A 20,869-nucleotide genomic window follows, 5' to 3' on the forward strand; every position below is an offset into this window, starting at 1 on the left:
ATCATCAGCAGCTTATGATCAGTTTGAGAAATAAAATCTAACTAGGACCACAATGAAAGAATAAACAAAAATGGAGCCACTATGATAACTGCTGTGTTATCAAGCAGTCGTGACTCCTTTTTTACCTTAACAGGAAATTAAATAGTACATTTTATTATATAAGAAGTTGAATATACAGAGACAAATTACATATAGAAAGATAATAGAGTGTTTATATGTGTTTTCTAAATAGAATTCCTCAAGAGATACATATTCCTAAATTGTCCCATGATCTTGTTATTGCACTTAAATTGCTTAAGAAAAAAATAGGAAGGTTAAACCTTCCTGTTTACGTATCTTAAATACTACATGATACTGAGTTTGATATTTATATACATAAGCGACTACCTTATTTGTCAGACATATTTTAGGATCTCCTTCCCCTGCACTTTCTCTGTGAGATGTGTATAACAAGGCGTTTTTGTATGTGTCCAGCTCATCATCCAAATGTGCACTGACTTTCTCAGTCTAAGTCAGAGACCGTGCCTCATGCCTCCTTGGATTCCAGAGATACAGAAACTTCGTATATTATAAAGGGAACAGCTTTTGTAACCTTTATTTAACTAGATCTTTCTTTTTCCTCTCCAGCCCCAGTGGAGGAAAAGATATGTAGTTGTAAATCATCATTGTCTAGAATTTCATAAAGACAGCTCTTAAGAAAGGGCTTGATTGCCCATATGATGTGTTTAGAGACGCCAGTTTGTTATCTCTGCACAATGTGCAGGTACACACACACCATACACACACACATAGGTATTCATTATAAAGCTCATAAAGGATATGCTCCTTCTTACCTCATGTAAGCCAAAGGCCCATCACTAGAAATATCTTCCAAAAATGCTTAATAGCTAAGAACCAACTTAATATAAAACTCTGCCTACACAAATTAAATGTTTGAGTGCAATTACCTCGCAGCCTGAATTTACACTCTTATTCTGGCTCACTTCATTAAAATGTATATGATGTAGAATTTGTATATTTAGAATGTATCTTACTGTGCAAAAAAAAAAAAATTCTGCAGCTCTGTTTGTGCATGTTGCTGACGTAAAATGGCTGGTGGCAAAATCTGATCCACAACAGTATTACTGAAGCAGTGGAAATAAAAGGGCTTTGGAACTTACAGGACACAGCTCTTGAAAAGTGGGCTTTGAAAAATGGGGCATCAAGAAGTTGCTTTATGTCCCTGGGGCTTAAGGGCTGAAGAGTCATCTTGATGTTTGAACCTATGCCTTGTTCAACACAACTCAGTGTTCAGATTTCTTTTGCTGCCCAGAAGACCAGACACTGTCAGTTATTTACCAGTAATGCTCTTGCAAGCTGCTCTAATGAATCTGATCCTCTATGAACTGAAGAAGAGGGGAAACCCTTGGGTTTGGCTAGCAAGGAGGGACAGCCTTGAGCAAGCTTGCTCACTTGAAGTTTGCACCTATATATGTTCTTTGCTTTGGTGTTTCTTTTTGACTACAGGAATCGTCTGTCATTTCCTGGCCTACCTCCCCCCTGGTCCTTTCCCTAGGGTGACACAGCAGAGAATGTCACATCCCAACTCCTCCCAGGAGCAACAGTGTTTAGGAGAGTGAAAATGCCAAAGAGGAACTGAGGATTTCTGTAGTGCTAACCTGAATATCAAGTTCCTAAGCAAATACAGTATTAGCACCGTAGGAAAGCACATGGGAGAAAGAGAAAGAAGGAACAGCAAGACTGTGCACAGGTAAATCTTCTAAATAGTGTAGCTACTGCAGTATAGAATCTAAATGTATAAACAAAAACATAGAATAACTTCTTTTAAGGGGAAGAAACTTTGATCTTAGGTATCTCAAAGAGAAAAGAAGCCTAAGAAGATTTCAGCTTGCCCACCAAGGAAGGGAACATAATGAAGTAAAAAGCCCCTTGGGTCATCCTGCCATAATCTCAAGGTCATTTCAGAAGTCAGATCCACAGAATAGAAGCTTGGACTAAGCACTGTAGGTGTAACTGGCTGAACCTGCCACCTCCAACTGACTCCTATGACAGCCTAAAATTTCCTCCAGGTGTAGCCAATGGTAGACACATGTCCTTCATAGTAAGAACTGGACCTCTCTCTGTTCCAAAATGGTATTCACTAGCAAAAAGGGCTTTTTAGGACCCATGAGCTTTCATCCTGATAACTGAAATAAACTAGTCTGTACTTAGTGAGGCAGATTCTTTTCACCACTATACCTGGTTTCATGTGTCTGAAATGGTTCCGACTAAACTATGCAAAATGGCTAGCTGACATTGTGCAAGTTCCTTAACATTTCTGGATTTCAGTTTCTTCAATTTTAAAGCAAGTATATTGGACAAGGTGGTCTCTAAGGTCACTCTTATTTCTAAACACTATTCCTCTGTCTTGATGATAAACCTGACTATGTATATGAGTTCTGACAATTAAGTTCGCGAACGTGCCACCGTGCACTTACATTGGCAGCACTGTACAAACAGCTCAGTAAGGTTTCATAACCTTGGTATATCAGTGTCTCACAGCTGTGTTCGGGTCGACGTGTGGCAATGTCTTGCTGAGTGGCATTCATTATTGTTGTTACATGATTTTGTGTGCTGTCATGAGAATGTCTGAGCTTGAATTAGAGCAACGAATAAACATTAAATTTCTTGTTAAACTTGGTAACAGTGGAAGTGAAATCAAGGGCATGTTAGTCCAAGTTTATGGGGACAATGCCATGAAGAAAACAGCAGTGTGTAAAAGGATTAAACATTTTTCTGAGGGGAGAGAACACGTCAGTGATGAAGAGAAGTCAGGGTGTCCAGTAACTGATGAAAACATTGCAAAAATGCGTCAAATTGTGTGTCAAAATTGTCAGCTGACCGAGAAGCATAGCAGACAAAGAAAATATTGATAGAGAAACAGGAAAATCTTGGCATGAGAAATGTCCGTGCAAAAATTGTCCCAAAGGAGCTCACCGATGAACAAAAGCAAAGGAAAGTCGAAGTTTGCCAAGACCTTTTGGAGAGGCAAGATGATGTTTTGGGCCATGTTATCACTGATGATGAAACATGTGTATCAATATGACCCTGAAACAAAGTGTCAAAGTGTACAATTGAAGTCAACCAATTCTCCATGACAAAAAGTTCCATCAGTCCAAATTAAGAGTCAAAACGATGTTAATCTTTTTTGATATCAGAGGGGTTATTCATTATGAATTTGTACCAACTGGACAAACAGTTAAGCAAGTTCACTATTTGGAAGTGCTGAAAAGGTTGCGTGAAAAAGTTAGACAACCTGAACTTTTCACCAACAATTCATGGCTCTTCCATCATGACATTGCACCAGCTCACATGGCACTGTCTGTGAGGGAGTTTTTAGCCAGCAAACAAATAACTGTTTTGGAATACTCTCCCTACTCACCTGATCTGGCCCCCAATGACTTCTTTCTTTACCTGAAGATAAAGGAAACATTGAAAGGAAGACATTTTGATGACATTCAGGACATCAAGTGTAATGCAACGACAGCTCTGATGGCCATTCCAGAAAAAGAGTTCCAAAATGGCTTTGAAGGGTGGGCTAGGTGCTGGCATCAGTGCATAGCTTCCCAAGGGGAGTACTAAGAAAGTGACCATAGTGATATTCAGCAGTGAGGTATGTAGCACTTTTTCTAGAATGAGTTCAAGAACATAATTGTCAGGCCTCGTATTACATGATCACAAAAAAAAAAAAAAAAAAAAAAGGAAAATATGCTGCATTTATTTGAAAGTTTGGGAGGCGAATTCAATTTTACTATTTGCTGTAAAGAACCTGAGTCCATTTCTCAGTTACAAGAAGAACTGCAGAACTGTGAGTTGATATATATATATATATATATATGTATATGTATATGTATATGTATATGTATATGTATATGTATGTGTATGTGTATATATATATATATATATATATATATATATATATATATATATATATATTAAGAACAGACACAAAACAAACAAACCCCTTTGCACCAGCCATTTTGCGTCAGCAACACCCGGTTACTAGTGGTTCAGCTCCCAACCCTGCACAATGGAAAGACTTTGTCTGTCTTGGAAAGTCTTTGTTCCCACATTGTGATGTGTATTCCTGTTGGAGATGTGAAAAGAAGCAAGTAGCTGTAGAAGTGACTACATATAACAGACTTATTTTTAATGTATTAAAAGGAAACAAAGGGGGCAGCCAGTTAGCTCGGTTAGAGCGCAGTGCTCTTAACAACAAGATTGCTGGTGACATCCCCGCATTGGGCCCTTGTCAGCTGCACCCTCCACAACCAGATTGAAAAAACTACTTGACTTGGAGCTGATGGGTCCTGGAAAAACACATTTAAAAAAAAAAAAAAAGGAAACAAAAACGTGGACAACTCTTGTCATTCAGCTTGGTCTAAGAAATAGTTACCATAACTACAGGGAGTCCCCAATATATATGCCTCCCAGGGTAGTAATAGGATCCCCAGCCAAGTAGCTTGTCTCTTTGGCCTTCAATACAGTAGACCCCATCACTTCCTGAACTCTCTTCTCCACCAAATTTGATCTGTACTTTGACTTTTAGAGCTGAAAGTAATCAAAGAAGATAATTCAGTTCACTCTCCAGCCAGTGGCAAGCTCTCAGCTCTATTTAAACATGTCCAGGACCATGCGGACACTTATTCTCACCAAGTTCCATCATTGAACAAGCCCAATAGTTGGGAAGTTCAGTCTTCACGTAATTTACTCCCATTGTTTACTCCCTGGTTTTGCCTCATGTGGCTCAACGGAATGTGCCTACTCTCTTTCCAAGCGGCGACCTTAAATAAATTCTACTTCTCATATCTCTCTATAACACTATCTACTCATTACTCCCTGCTGCAGTTTCTTTTTCTCCACTGCACATAGCACCTAACATCCTACTACATTGTTCCATGAACATAGGGATCTTTGTCACATTTCCTCACTGCCACATCCATAGTTTCTGGAAAGATACCTGACATGTAAAAGGTACTCAATAAATGTCTGTGGAGTGAATTAATGAATGAATGAACCGGTTCAATATGGAAATAAGAATAAATAAATACAATGATGGAACCGTTACGATGCCTTCAAAACAATTGACATAATGTGTTTGTTGTCTGTGTTCATTAACAGATAAATGCCAGCCCTTGTGTTTTTCCTTTAATTCAGGTGTACAATTCTAAATCAACAAATCACTGCAGCCCTAAAAAAGAGAGCAGCTTGAGTCAGCAGCTAAGCTGTTAGCATGGTTGACTTGGAGCTTGCGGAAACTCTACTTGCCAGTGTGGGTTTCCTACCTCACTCTTGTAAATGCCACTCATCACACATTCCTCTCTGGGTGCTCTTCCACTTTCAGAGCTCCTGGGTGGAGTCACTGAACAGCCCTGCCTCCCTGACCTAGCTTTTTTCAATTATAAAGATTGACGTGCAGATGTATAGGGACCCTGGAGACCTTTAATTGAAGTGGCTACATAAATATATAAGGTATATTTATCAGTACTGACTTCATACTCATTAATTTTTACTATTTTTACAATGTGGTAATTATTCTTACTAGTAATCATAACATTTTGATTAAAATGCATGTGCAAACTAGGCTGAAATAAAACATTAAACTATTTCAAATTTTTTAATACACTTGGCCAATAAAAGAAAATAAGGAAAGATATGAAAATAAACTTTATGATATTAGGTATTCTGTGCTGTGTTACTATTAGTACCTAATTTAGAAAATATTTTGATAGCTACCAGTTATTGAGCATTTACTCTATATCAGACACCTCAGCCACAGTGTTTCTTTAATATTCAGCTCTGCAGTAGGTAATATTAAGATCCTCTTTGACAGATGAGAAACAGGAACAGCAAGGGTATCATTTGCTCAAGGTCAAACCACTAGCTAAGCATCAAACCTGAGGTCTCCCCACTTCAAGCTGCATTCGTAACCCTGCTGCATTTCCAGCTGCTCTTCCTACTAACTGCTATGATTCTGAATCTAGTCCTTAAGTCACCAAAGCATTTAATGAATACCCAGAACTGCTTGTAAAGTAGACATCTCATCTTGGCTCCTAAAGAACTTTAAGCTGGTCAGACAAATACATATGTGAACAGTTCAAGTCCAAGATAATATAAACTTCTAGGAATTTACAGTGAACTGTGAGCTGGTGCCAGAACAACTTCATAGAAGTAGATTTTAAGGTGGATTCAGAGGAGGGAGAAGACCCAGGATTTCCCAAAGAACAATCCGATGACCACCTGTATTGGAATCATCTAGGCCAACGCCTAGGCCTTGGTTTTGACTTTTTCCAAACAAAAATGAGAAACCTCTTTTTTAAATCAATTAAGGTTGTGATAGGATTAGTTTTGAGTTATTTAACAAGAAGTAGAACAGAATGAATGTAAGACCAGTCAGAAGGTGACTGTACAAATTTAGCATATGAGAAGTATTAGTTATCTATCACTATGTGACAAATTACCCCCAAACTCTATGGCTTTAAACAATAAACATTTATTGTCCCACAGGTTTCTATGGTCAGGAAATCAGAAGCAGCTTTAGTTATATGGTTCTGGACTGGCATCTTGTAATCAAGATTCAGCTGGGGCTGCAGGTAGTTGAAGACTTCACTGGGGCCACTAGATGGCTCTTCACACAATCCTCTCTGTCGGGGTCTTCCAGTACCTTCATGACGTGGCAGCTGGCTTTCCCCAGAGCAAGTGATGTGAGAGTGAGCATGGTGCAAGCTGCAGTGTCTTTTATGACCTTGCCTGGGAAGTCACACACCATCATGGAATATTCCGCAGTATTTCATTGACCCCCCACAGGTCAGCCCTGCTCAGTGTAAAGGAGACCACATGCAGGCCTGGTCACCGGGAGGTAGCCTCCTTGGGGGCTGTCTTGGAAGCTGTCTTCCCCAGGCAAGCACCTGAAGCAGACTGGGCCAGTGAAAATGAGAAGACAGCATTGATACGAGACCGTTTATAGGAATACTTGATTTCCAAATGGCTACAGAGAGAGCAAGAGGAAGAAGTCAAATATTATAACTCAGGTTTTTGTATTTAGGACATGGAAGTAGCACTAATTGGAAACGGGGGAAGGGAAAGGAAAGCAGTTTGGTGGAAGGGACCAGATTTTATTCTATTTATGTTAATTGAGAGATTTGGTGGAATCTTTAAGAAAGGGGTCAACTTTACAGAAACATTTTCTATAAAGGGCCAGATAGTAAATATTTCAGGCTTTGAGGGCCTCTTACAGTCTGTCACATACTCTTCTGTGTTGGGGGGGGTTTATTTACAACCCTTTAAAAATGCAAAAATTTTTAGCACATAGACAGTAGTTTGCCAATCCCTGCCCTAAGCAAACTGTCCTATAACAGCAGAAAATACCATTATTGAACCTGATAAGAAGTCAAGACTCAAAATCCACATTAGTACTTCGTGAGTGAGTACTCATTAATTTCTTGCTACTTGCCTCTTTTACTGTTGATTATAAAAACTCTTACAAGTGATTATAAAAGATAAAAAAAAAAAAAAAAGCACAGCCTCGCTACAAAAGTATGTTGTATTGATGAAGCCTAGTGCTCCTAATTCCAGCCCGGCCCAGGAGTCCCCCCCAGGGATTCCACAGCCCCGCGACATCCAACACCGGCAGTTACAGCACCGTGGACCATGTCTACACAGGTGCTTCACATCTCTGTCTGGTTCAGTCCTTTGAGGTGGGCATTTTACAGCTGAGGAAACTGCAGCTAAGTGGTCACGTGACCTGCCCAGATTACTTCTCATACCTACAATCCCATGACTGGCTCACAAAGGGCACTCTCCTTAGCCACCAAAGTCACCAGAATAACCCTGCCTCCTCTTTGGACACTGAAGTTGTAACAGAACCTATAAAAATCTGTTCTTAATATATTGGGCATTCATTCAGGCTCAGTCATAAGTAGAGATCTGCTAGGGAAACTACTCAGGAAAAAATATATATAAAAAGAAACTTAACAGACACACCCAGTAATTAACTGCTATATCAAAGCATGGCTACCCCTTCCTAAACGTGAGGACAGAAATGCTGGAGGCAGACAGTCACCCACTCTTTAGAAGCCAAAAAGCCACTGTCGTGCGGGAGACCCTGCTCGCTGCGCCATTTGTCGTGCGGGGCGGCCTGCGGGGTCTCTGCTCCCGCTCCCCAAACAAGAACACAGGACACGGTGAGGCCAAAAAGGAACACCCACGGAGCCATAGGTAGGGGAGTCATACCACTATATTCTCTCTGGCGGCACTATACTCTCAATGGAGGCTGGATTCACACTGTCCGCAAACCGCCATCCACACTTGCCAGCCCAGCCACCATCTTCTTGCTAGCCCCCATTCTTTCTCTCTCTTCCTCCTCTGCTAGCGTAGCCACAGCAGTTATATTAGTGGCCAATGGCTCACTGGTTACAGCTGACGGCCAACTAGCCACAGCTGATGGCCATGCAATCACAGTTGGCCATTTACTACCTGAGCCAACACCTTTCTATGTGAGGCCGAGAGCCTGGAAACTACTTTCTGGGGCTCTGCCCCCACAGCCACTTTCTCAAATCAGACACATACAGTATTAATAGTTGGTTCTAATGCCATGGGTGGAAGAGTCTTTACAGAATACTCTGTGTCATTACTTTTCCTATAAGAACAGAAGCCTCTGACTCAAGAGAGCGCCTAGCACCACTTCAACAGTCATGGCGTGGCAGCAGCTGCCTAACCAGAAAGCACCAACACACAGTCGTCAGGATGGCCTGACGGGCTCACAGCACTGGCAAGCCCGGCTTTCAAGGCAATATGGAGACTTCTCTTGAACATCATCCACTACTGGTTTATCTGAAGAGTTCACACAGTAACTAGGACATTCAACCTTTATTCCTACTACCAGATTCAAGGGCCACAATCACAGGCATGTAACGCTGGAAATGAAGGAAAGACTGAAGAATTCTGGATTTATTTCTATGCTTTTGGAAAAATAATAAAACCTTCGGCCAGTACTATGACATTAGCAGAATAACTAGTTTTTCCTAATACTTATTTCTCCTCCAAAAAACTAAACTGTTTGGTTTGGTTAAAACATACATAAGGAAAATTGTATCCCGTTTCATGTTCAGAAACTAAAATGAAAAAGGGATGCTTTATGTTACTTGCTATATGCATGTCATTAAAAACCCATCTACTAAATTAACACTAAGGGTGGTGGTTAATGGAAGATAATGAAATCTGTTAAATAAATTGTGTGTGCAGAACAGCTGTGACGTTTGTAGAACAGGAAACTAGTACTAGCTAGTCAGCAGCAGAACAGCAGGCAAAGGCCCCACACCCAGCACTGGATGGAAGAGTCAGTGCCCCGGCCTGGTGAGCAACATGGCCCAGACCTGGCAAAACCCTTGGGGCTGACAGCCTGAAATCAGCAGTGTTAACAAGCTCCCAAAGCCAAGCTCGGGCTCTAATGTTTAAGACCACTCTGCCAGTCCTGTGAAACAGCATTCTTTTTGAGAAAGCCAAGGGGAAGATGCATGTTCTATGATCACAGCAAACTTGAGTCTTGAAACCCACATGAAACTTCTATTGAGTGTTGCGAGGTATAGAGTGTGAGAAAGCCATTCCCTTTTTCACTCTGATATTTTGGTTTCTGGGGAAGGGATATCAAAGATTTAAATTAATTTAAAGATTTAAATTCTTGTTTAGTAAACAACAACAAAAAACCTTTCCACCAAAAAAAAGGAAAGGTAAGCCATAGTCCAAGATGCAGCAAATTCACTCCCTTTCTAGAATCCCTTTTCAGTGTGTCTCTACCCTGCACTAATCACAAATGTTCCTTCTGACAAACCAAGTGTAGAGCAAGAGTGAACAGCCCCACAGCCTAGGGTGGATGAATGCTGCTTAGCCTATGTCTCTATGTCCTGGGCATAGGGAGCCCAAAGGCCAGGTGTTACCTGTGCCTCATGTTCTGGTGCAGGCCTGGGCTGCGAGGCCCTCCAACTCTGTGTTAGGTCAGCCAATCACCCAATCCAAGGCCTTACAACCCTGCGGAGAGAACAGCACTGAGGAAACTCCCGGGGGGGGGGGGGGGGGTGGCCTGTATCTACATTTAAACAGGTAAGATAAAGTCCTCTGTCAGGTACCATCATGCTTGTGTTCCTACACCTCTGCATCTCAGAAAATGAGGCTACCTTCCAGGTGCTGGGGGTACCTACTGAACATCAATGCCACAGCGATGTTGACAGATACTCATTATGAAACAATACTGTATGATTAAAATTGAACTTTTGAATATTTTCTCAAATTAGAAATCCAGGTTAAATTTCACGTGGCTACCCGCACCCAGCTTTCGTGATACTTTATCATACATTTGCTTTTGCGCTTATGCTGAATTCCAAATAGAAAGAGTTGTACAAATATTGAATCTATTTCCAGACAAAAATGAAAGTTACAAAACCAAACAATTTTACACTAAACAAATTTTGAAAATAATCACTACTACTTTCTTACTTAATGACTTACCCCCTCGAGGGAAAAAATGTATTTATAATGGAAAAACTAGGAAAATTTAAAAAATCCAACAAATAAATATGCTTATTTTTACTTCACTCCACCAAAAATTTGAAGTGGCCAAATAACACATTTACAACTGTCCTTGCCCTAAAAAGCAATCTTCCTCCAAAACTACACTGGGCCCTCTGTGTACCCTAATCATTGCAGAGGATTCAAGAGATTCTACCCATTCTGACACATGTATTACTGCTTCAAAAACATGGTTTCCAAACCACAAATTCCATGTTTCCCTGTAGACTAGAACTCCCTTCATGACAGTTTTTAGACCATTACCTCCCTGAGTCATACCGAGTTACCTCGACAATGTTGAATAGCAGTGGTGACAGTGGGCATCTTTGTCTTATTCTTGATTTAATGGAGAAAGATTTCAGTCTTTCACCATTGAGTAGGATGTTAACTGTGTTTTTTTTCAAAAATAGTTTTTATCAAGTGGAAGCAGTACCCTTCTATTTCTACTCCTAAAATATTTCTAGAATTTATTTCTATTCCCAGAATAGTGTTTTTATCATGAAAGAGTGTTATGTTTTGTTAAATGCTTTTTCTGCATTGAGATGATCACATGGGTTTTTTCCCTCAGTTCTATTACTGAGCAATAAAACATTGATTGATTTTTGTATGTTAAACCATCCTTGCATTCCTGGGATAAATCTCACTGGTCATGGTATGTATCCTTTTAATATGTTGTTGGATTCAACTTGCCAGTATTTTGTTAAGGACTCTTACATCAATATTCATAAGGAATATAGGTGGTTAGTCTTATTTTCTGAGGGTGTCTTTGTCTAACTTAGGTATCAGGGTAATACTGGTCCCACAGAATGAGTTAGGAAGTATTCTCTCCATTATTTTTGGAAGAGTTCCAAAGGATTGATGTTAATTCTAATTAAGGTTTGGACTTTTCTCTGTTGGGAGGTTTTGAATTACTGATTAAGTTTCTTTACTGCTATAGGTCTGTTGAGATTTTCTATCTTTTTTTGTTTGTTTGTTTGTGTGTTTTTTTGTTTTTGTTTTTTTAGTTTCAGGTGTACAAACCAATGTAATAGTTAAACATTTCATCCCTCACAAAATAACCCCCCTCCCCAAATCTATTGCCCCTCTGACATTGTATATATCTATTTTCTATCTTTTTTAATCAGTTTCAGTAATTTGTGTGTTTCTAGGCATTTTTGTCCATCTCATCTAGACTAATTTGTGGGTGTATAATTATTCATTGTATTTGCTCATATCATTTTATTTCTGTAAGGTCTATAGAAATGTTCCCACTTTCATTTCTGATTTTTTTTTAAACTTGGAATCTTTTATTCTTGGTCAGTTTAACTAAAAACTTGTCAATTTTTTGTATCTTTTCAATGAAAAAACTTTTGGTTTCAATAATTCTGCCTATTGTTTTTCTAATCTCTGTTTTATCTCCTCTCTAATCTTTATAATTTCTTTCCCTCTATAAGCCATGGGTTTAGTTTTTCTTCATTTTTTAGGTCTGTAAAGTTAGGTTGATTTGAGACCCTTCCTCTTTTTTAACGTAGGTGCTTATAACTATGAATTTCCCTGTGGGCATTGCTCTCACTGCATGTCATACATATTCATATGTTGTGTTTTCATTTTCATTCATCTCAAGATATTTTATAATTTCATTTGTATTTGTTTTCTTTAAAGAACTGGTTGTTAAAAGTATATTATTAAAATTCTACATATTTGTGAATTTTCCAGTTTTCCTTATACTATTGATTTCTAATTTCATTTCATTATGATCACAAAAGATACTTCATTTGATTTCAGTCTTTCTAAACTTACTGAGATTTGTTTTTTGGCCTAACATATGGTCTATCCTGGAGAATATTCCATGTGCTTTTGAGAAAAATGTGTACTCTTCGGTTACTGGGTGAACTGTTCTAAATATGTCTGTTAGATCAAGTTAGTTTATTGGATTATTCAAGTCCTCGATTTCCTTATTGATTTTCTGTCTAGATGTTCTATTTATTATTGAAAGTGGATTACTGAAGTCTCCAACTATTGTAGCATTGTCTATTTCCACCTTTAGTTCTGCTAAAGTTTATTTTATATACTATGGTGTTCTGTAGTTTGGTGTGTCTATGGTTATAACTTTCATATTCTTGATGACTCTTACAACAAATTTTTTTTTTTTAAGGAGGGTGCAGCTTACAGTGGCCCATGCAGGGGTCATACTGGCAATTTTGATGTTATTAGCAACATGCTCTAACCAACTGAGCTAACCAGATACCCCCTTTTATGACAATTTTTGACTTAAAGTCTACTTTTTCTTCTGATATTAGTATGGCCACCCAGCTGTCTTTTGGTTACTATTTGCATGGCATATCATTTTCCCTCCTTTCACATTCAAACTATTTGTGTCTTTGCATCTAAAGTCAGTCTTTCATAGACAGTGTATATAGTATGATCATGTTTTATCATCCATTCTGCCAAACTTTTTTCTTTTAATTGGTGAATGTAATCCATTTACCTTTAAAGTAATTACTCCTAAAGAAGCACTAACTTCTTACATTTTGTTATTTGTTTTATATAAATTTCATTGCCTTTTGTACCTGAATTCTTTCCACACTGCCTTCTGTTGTGTTTGATTCATTGTTTTTGTAGTATACCATTTTGATTCCCCCTTGGTTTCCTTTTCTGTATATATTTTTAGTTATTTTCTTACTGGTGATTATAATGAACATCTTAAATTCATACAAATCTAGTTTTAATTGATACCAATTAAAATAGTCTGATAAAAATGAACGTAATTTCATTTTCAATTGGAGATACTATTATCAAACAAAAAGCATTATCTGAAGAAACAGTGAAACACAGTTCTATTTTTCCTTTATGGAGGAGGCCTTCTCCAAAGTTTTTATAATTTGAAATATACTGAAAAAGGTTTTACATTTTACTTTTGAACATGGGAAAATTAAAACTCCCAATTGGAAGTACCTAGAAGCTGATAAGACAGCAGAGTGCTTAAAATCACAAGCAGTGTTACTGCCATATTATAACAGTGGCTCTCCCTTTGGACACATCTGAATGATGAGAAGTGACACAGGCCTTCAGCACTTGGGGTCGCTGGTCCCAGGATGACAGGACAGACTAGTTAGTTGCAGGCCAAGGACAGAAGGCTTTGCTCTCCTGACCAATTCTGTTTCTGATTAGAGAGCTAGCTCACGGTACTGTCAACCACACATGTCACCATTGGAGATGGACGCCCCTATTCTAGTGTGCACAGTGATGAGGGGAAGAGAAAGGTGCATGGTGACACCATCTGAAGTGACAGATGGTAGTTAGATATGTGTGAAGAGACTGGCGGTGAAGACTGCCAATTAAGGGGCATGTGAGGGAAACGGGGAGTGATCTGAAAAGAGAAAAGCTATTTAGTGAGATCCCAAGAGTTGGCAAGAAAGATCTGGGAGCTGTTGCTAAGGAGAAAATAGACAAAGGCACAAGAACAATCCAACTAAATGCTGACGGGGGGCAGCTAGGCTGTGGGTAGGGCCAGCTCCTGGGACCCTGGCTTAGCAGTCAGGGAATGGCAGAGTGGTGGTTTCATGGCCCTTGTCCTCCACCTGTTAGAGGTCTTCTTCCTCTCGGTCTCACTCAGCAACCAGGAGAACTCTGCCTATGCCTCGGCGGAACCTCCTGTCTGGTGAGGTCACCATGGAGAGCCAGGCGGAGGTTGTGAGCAGGCAGGTGGCAGACTCCAGCAGATTCCACACCTCTCCCAGACTGAACCAGTGAGCTGTATTCAGAACTCACTTCATTCTTCCTTTCTTTCCTTTCTTTCCTCTTTGATTTTTTTGGGTGAGGCATCTGATTAAAGATTTAAAAAGTTTAAAAAAAAAAAGAGATTGAGGAAGTTTAGCTCTAATGTATGAGGAAATAGAATGTGACAGAGTCCACAATTCAAAGTGACACCATCACACACACCACACTGCCCACACTAACCACGCTCACCCCGCAGGCAGGCTCTCTACATGTGGTCACTTTAGTGGTGCATCCACGGAAGAAAAGAGACCCAGCAGCAGACCATGACCTTGAGTTCAAGGTGAAGGTGTCTGGCAAACCTAGGTTTCAGTGACTTAAGCAAAATCAGGAAGAAGTTCTTAAAGAAGTTTGAACCACACGGCTCTCGTTTGCTGATTGGGGCACCAAACGTGTCCACAGATGCTGCAGACATGCAGACAGATTGACCATGGGAAGCAGGGCCCAGAGCAGCACAGTGTACAAAGCCAACAGGGTGAGGAGTTTCAAGGCAGGAGTATAAGGATTCCGTAAAGGGAGGGCAGCAGGAAACTTTGACTTTCTTATGAAGTATGAAGATGACTGCTGATCAATTAATATCAAATCAGTTCTGACAGTCCAGCCACTGCTGACCTAAGAAACCAGGGATATTTGTGAAGCTCAAGGAGATGCTAAAAATGGCTTTTGCCACTAAAACGAAACGGCCAGTGGCAGCCGCATGACCAGGTGCTGGCTTACAGTAAATGAGGAGGTGTGCAGACTTTCTCCTCACTGCCATGATGCCACAAGGGCACAGAGTAGTCTTTAAAAGAACATGGCAAATGTTCAAGTCCAACCCAAATTAAAAAATGCTCCCATTAGCTCAGCTTTTAACACCCGCTGGCCCTACTAATGAAAGCCTCTTTACTATGCACAAGTTGCAGGAAATGTAACCAAGTGCTTCCTTAGAGACAAGATAACAAGTGTTCAGATTTCCTGCCATGAAACAAGGAGATGAATTAGGAAGATGAACCTAATGGTTTTTCTCACTACCGAGGACACTATGGAGCATAGGGCTCCAGACCCGCATGCAGCTCCATCACAGAAACATCCTTCCCGCACCTCACACCATGCACATCGTTAGCAAGTTGCTAAATTCTCTACCGGGTTAAAGAATACTGTAGTTCCCACCGTTCATCACAAGATGCAGGTGCAGACCCCGTTAGCTCACAGCGCTTTCAGAATTTTCAATTATCCACTCAATAGCAGCCCATCCCTGGAGCAATACAGAAAGATTTCAACATGGTGTAAGAAATCTGCCTCTCACTACAGATGGAAGCTCCAAGCCTGTAATTTAAACAACAGAAGAAAAGTGCTGCAGTTTTAAAGACACAGCAGTAACTATTTGTGAGCAACCTTTCAGTGTAAGCAGGCAGTTTCTCAGCTCAGAAATAAGGTGGTATGTTATTCTGCCTAAAATGCTCACGCCAGGTTGGGCTATACTGATGCTGGCACCCTTTATCTACCATCACCTCCCGAATGCAGGACAGCGGGAAGCAGCAGCCACCCTCGTGGCCTCCTCCATGTGTTGTCCCTAAGCTCAGCTCCTGAATCCCTGGATGAGCTGCCTGTACATAGTCATCTCTTGTGCCCACCCTCAGGTCACCAGCATCTCCCCAACTGACCAGGGATGCTGTCAGACGGTAATTATAGCTAGGATAAGGCAGTGATTCCACATCAGGCCTTCAACACAGCAACCCCTAAGATAAGTGAATAAAAGAATTAGTTGGCCACACTGAGTTTACCCTGACTTTTCTCATAAAAGCTCTGACATGCCTTTGGCCTCACCTAGTATTCACTTACTCCTATAATATTTTTTTCAAAAACAATTAGCGCGCCTGCCTAAGCCAGACCCTTGACACACAAAGGTCAGTAAGGGTCTGTCTCCTTCCAGGAGGGCTTGTAGTGGGGACACGATGTGTGCAGCTTCGGGCACCTTGGTTCCCCTACCTTCCCTGAACTGAGCTAAGCTACTGTATATGTTTCTCAAATCTGGATTTTTCTAAAAAATGGGGCAGATTGGCTCTTCTATTAATGACTAGACTGAAGGCAAACCATAAGTGGTTTTCCATTAAATTGTGACTCGAGCATTGTAGGAAGAGAAGTACAGCTTAGACAGCATCTAACATCTCAAAAGTGAAGACACATTTCTGACCAAAAACAAAAACAAACAGACAAAAAAAAATTAAAAACCAGCAGAGAAAGGGAGAGGGGAAGAGTCAGGGGTGGTGGTGAAGGGAGGACAGCCTGGGGAAGATGTGAGCCTGTGAGGTAAGCTACAGTTAATAGCCAAGGCGCTGCTCTGGCAAGTGGCATTACCTTGAACTTCCACACATCCAAGCTGTCTCCATCAACTCTGCTGCAGTGAAGGGCAACCTGGACTCTGTGTACAGTCTCTGCCTCACTAAGGCTGAGCCCTCTACCCAGGGACTCCAGGGAGGACGGCCTCCTGGGTCCATCCTTTCTCCTCTCACCTCCATCAAGCTCATTCCCCAATCCTGCCAGAGGGGAGATGCAAAGGTGGCAGCAAACTCCAGGGAAACTTCGCAAATGGAGAGGTTCGGCTGAAGCCACATAATGCCTATCAAATATGAAACTACTAAAAATCCCAAATATACTGCCTGACAATGTAAACACAATCTTTTTTATGTGTGGGATTGGTTTTGTTCAGTGAGCCTATGATATTTCAGCTCTTTGAAGTGGTAGTTGCCTCTGCCAGATTTACCCCACACTTTCCCTTCAGAGAGGCCAGTCTCTCTTGCCACACGTTTTTAATGTAATTGTGGAACATGCTGTGCCATTATGAGCTTAGCTAGACAGAGAGCCCAGCACTCAGGATTTATGGGACGACACATTTCACCCCCTTATTCTGGCACTTAATAGCTAGAGCACACAGAGCGCTCGGACTAACATCCATACCTTCTTTGCGTTGGATGATATTGTGTTGGCCATTAAACTTTCCAGATAGCTGCCAAGGCTGATCCCCTTCACAGTGATGATGGCTTCTTGTGTGAGCACAGTCCTACAGAAGAGCAAGAAGTAAAGGGCTGAGCAGCCCTGAGGGGGGAGGCTCCACCCCACCCTGACCTTGGAGTTCACCGTGTCAGTGCCAGCAGTTGACGACGTACATTTCAGGGTTCTCTGGATGGGGTGTGTACACCAACCTCTCATTCACCGACACCAAGTTTGTGAGTGTGATCTTAAAAACAGAAACAATGGCTTTATATTCTATTTCTCTAGCATTTCTTCCCAAACCATCTGCCCATACTCTTCCAACCCCAAACAGCACTAACTGGAGCCAGAACATAAGAAATATGTAGGTCCAGGAGGCACCACCACATTAAGTCCCAGGGATACTGCTTCCTGGCTGCTGCTCCTGCTGTCACCTGCCCTCTCTCCACACCCCACCCAAACCTGAGCTGGGCCTGCCTTCAAGGGACAGGTATCCCTCACTTTTTGAAAGTTCACATATGCCACTGCTTTTAGGATTGACCTACATTCATCCCCATTTTTGCTAACCAAAAGAAATCCGAAGAGGATCTTTGCTTTTATGAAAAAAACATGAAAAGCTAAAATAGCGTTCAGGGTTTGCTTTGCAGAGTCGTTCTAGGGGCAGCATGTACCCCAAGCAGTGGGAGTGGCCCTGCCAATCTCCTTCCCGGGAACTACACTCCGCCTCTCAGCCACCACAGCTGTGAACTGTGGCTGTGAGCATCTGTGCTTTATCTCCATTTACTCTGTGTACCGGTTAGCAAGGTGTATCCTAAGGTAATTGCTTCTTCTCTTTATACCCTTTAGGCTTACAAAAAGTTTCATAGGCACGCTCTACTTTCATATAATGGGAAAACCTGTTCTCTCAAACTGCCAAACCCTCAGCAGAAAAGGACAAAATATTGCTGGGTTAGCATGCAGGTAAACAAGCAAGAAGCTTCTCCCCCACCAGGGGCAGACCCTGGCTTGGGATACTGTGTCCTGGGGTTTCACAGGGCAGAGCCCTGAATCTACACAGACTAGAGAGCAAGTTGGTATAGATTTTGCCTCCTCCAGTGCTAGCCCCTTGGGCACATTTTTAATCTTTTCCATTAAAACCTATTTAAAATAACACTGTCCCACAGAATTTTCTCTGATAAAAGAAATGTCCTATAGCTGTGCTGTCCATTGTGGAAGCCACTTAACAGGTGTGCCTAATGAACACTTGAAATGTGGCTAGAGTGACAGAGGATCTTTTTATTTTACATAATCCTAATTAATTTAAACGGAAATAGCCACACGTGGTTGCCACATTGGCCAATGAAGCTCTAGAATTTTATCTTTGTTCAACCCAATTTACTCTTCTAGCAAAGAGCCAATTCCAATATAAGACCATTTTGTAAAAAAAGTTTAAGTGGTCAAAAGCAATATAATCTTCCAGCAATGATAAACTTAAAGCATTTATCTTTTGCTCATGTAATAATCTCTCACTGAACTCCTCCCCCTGGCTTCACTGTTCCGGGTAAGTGGTTAGCCCGGAAATCTCTTTCCTCCTATTGAGCGCAGAGTAATCAGAAGAGTCTTATTAGCTACAGTTATTACAGTGTGTGGAAATATTTAACAACATTAATGATTAAACTCCGATTAGCTGTTATCATTTTATGTGCAATGTTTCTATGTTAGGCACTGTATTTTATAAACCTTATTTCCTTTCATTAATCCTCATAACAATGCTATGAGATTTATTTTTAAGACAAGGAATATGAGACTCAGAAAAGGTTAATACGTAACATATGCAGTCATACAACCATATAGTGATAATTTCAGGGTATAGGTTCACATGTGTCCTACTCCAAGCCCTATTTCCTTGCCATTAGACCTTACTGCAGTATGAACCATACCTCTTTACTGACAAGTAAGCTTTCTTGAAGGACAAAGTAGAATTTTCCAAATAGAGGAGAGAGAACAGAATACATAAATTGTCAGGAATGGCTGATGGTGGGGATACCTGCCAGGCTCCCAGTGACTTGACAGCAAAAGGTCTGCCTGGGATAAGGGAAGGGGGCCACTGGCAAAAGTTGAAGATGGCACGCCAAGGACTGTAAGTAGTTCCGAACCTAATCTTCCAGCACACGGTGACACGATCCACAGAGACTTTATAAAATACACCCTGTTCCTAGCCCATGCATTCTCCCCAACATGTTCTTTGAATGTGCATTAGGCCAATATGTTTTTTGATTGAGAGAAGTGAGAGGGGAGGAAAGGAGGAAAGTCACTTTTAAAGTTGCTAAATCCGAAGAAAAATAAAACTACTGCTAAAAATCATCTCTGCTGTTGCAAATCAGGATAGCAGTTATCTTGTGGGGGGGTGGCGTGGGGGGGGGTCACATTCTGTCTCCTGATCTGTCTGCTGGTTACATAGGTGTGTTCAGTTTGTGAAATTTATCATTATGTGCATTTTTGTATACATTTATTTATTATACTGGAATAAAAAGATAAGTAAATACTACCAAATAAGTTCAGTCTTTCTAAGGAAAATAAAAAAAGATCACTTAGACATTACACACTATCACCACAAAATACCAACTCCCTTTCTCATCTTAGGCCATTGCTTACATTGGTGGAACAAAGTTCCATTTTCTTTTTCACTGGATCCACAACAGAATGTTCTTTGATGTATGTCAAAGTCCTACTGGTTCCCAAAATCTAAAAAACAAAGCAAAACTAGCATAGTGATGTGTTAAAATTTCATTTTGTAGCATGAGACAGAAAATACCATTTACTAATTCCTGTATCTACACAGCTGGGGATACAGTGATGGACAGCCCCTGTGCAGCAACTTCTGGTGCTTCTGTTCTAGCAGGTGGGACAGACATTAAACGAATGAATTCAAGTACAGTATATGACAGCAGCAAATGCTTTGGAGCATTTATTAAAATGGGGCTGGGGCAAGAGTGCAGGGAAGGCCCCTTTGCCAGTGGCACAGCCGGGACGGAAGAAGGGTGAAGGAGGGCGCCATGCCGAGGTCTGGAGTTGACAGCAGGGACAACCACGTGAGGCGGTGAGAGGGCAGCCATCTGCGAGTCAAGGAGGGGCTGGAACAGACTCTTCCCTCCCAGCCTTCAGAGGAAACCACCCTGTCAGCACCGTGCTCTCGGACTTCCAGAGAGGAAACAAAGGCTTGTGGTTAAAGCCCCCAACCCTGTGGTGTTTTATTATGGCAGCGCAAGCAAACGGATACAAGACTGGAATGATGCAGAGAGGATTCTGTGGTGGCGTGGGCTGAGGGTGGGGGACCCTTGTCACATGTCAGGACTCACGGAAATGAACAGTTCAAGGAAGTCTACTGAAGAACAAACCATCTATTGGGCTTCCCAGAAATACCAAGTGGGCACTCTAAGTGAAGGCTTTCATTTCCTGCAGATGGGTGCCAGCCAGGGCAAAGCTGGTGTAGCTAGGGCGATTGGGGGCACAATGCGGGTATAGCCACGGCCACACAGGTGTAGCCGGGTGAAGCAGGTAT

At 41.2% G+C, this 20,869-nt stretch overlaps 1 protein-coding gene across 11 annotated transcripts in view; it reads right to left on the reverse strand.

Annotated features, from left to right (window-relative positions):
- Positions 1–63: 63 nt before the first annotated feature.
- The window catches only part of PRELID3A (PRELI domain containing 3A), a 31,339-nt gene continuing 10,533 nt past the window's right edge, over positions 64–20,869 (reverse strand). For 3 of the 11 annotated variants that reach the window (XM_019711370.3, XM_019711367.3, XM_074340401.2), the window contains 4 exons: positions 19,963–20,052; positions 17,505–17,575; positions 17,296–17,398; positions 8,893–14,406 (listed from right to left, as the gene is read on the reverse strand). In XM_019711370.3, the coding sequence (XP_019566929.2) occupies positions 14,194–14,406; positions 17,296–17,398; positions 17,505–17,575; positions 19,963–20,052 (477 nt within the window). In that variant the 3' untranslated portion in view covers positions 8,893–14,193. Of the gene's footprint in view, positions 7,028–8,892; positions 14,407–15,480; positions 15,664–17,295; positions 17,399–17,504; positions 17,576–19,962; positions 20,053–20,869 lie in introns of those variants that run through there. The other 8 variants (XM_019711369.3, XR_002135818.3, XM_019711371.3 and 5 more) reach the window with 8 other exon arrangements.

This window comes from Rhinolophus sinicus, chromosome 4 (genome assembly GCF_057876585.1).
Source record: "Rhinolophus sinicus isolate RSI-liver-muscle chromosome 4, RSI-T2T, whole genome shotgun sequence".
NCBI classification, from domain to species: domain Eukaryota; kingdom Metazoa; phylum Chordata; class Mammalia; order Chiroptera; family Rhinolophidae; genus Rhinolophus; species Rhinolophus sinicus.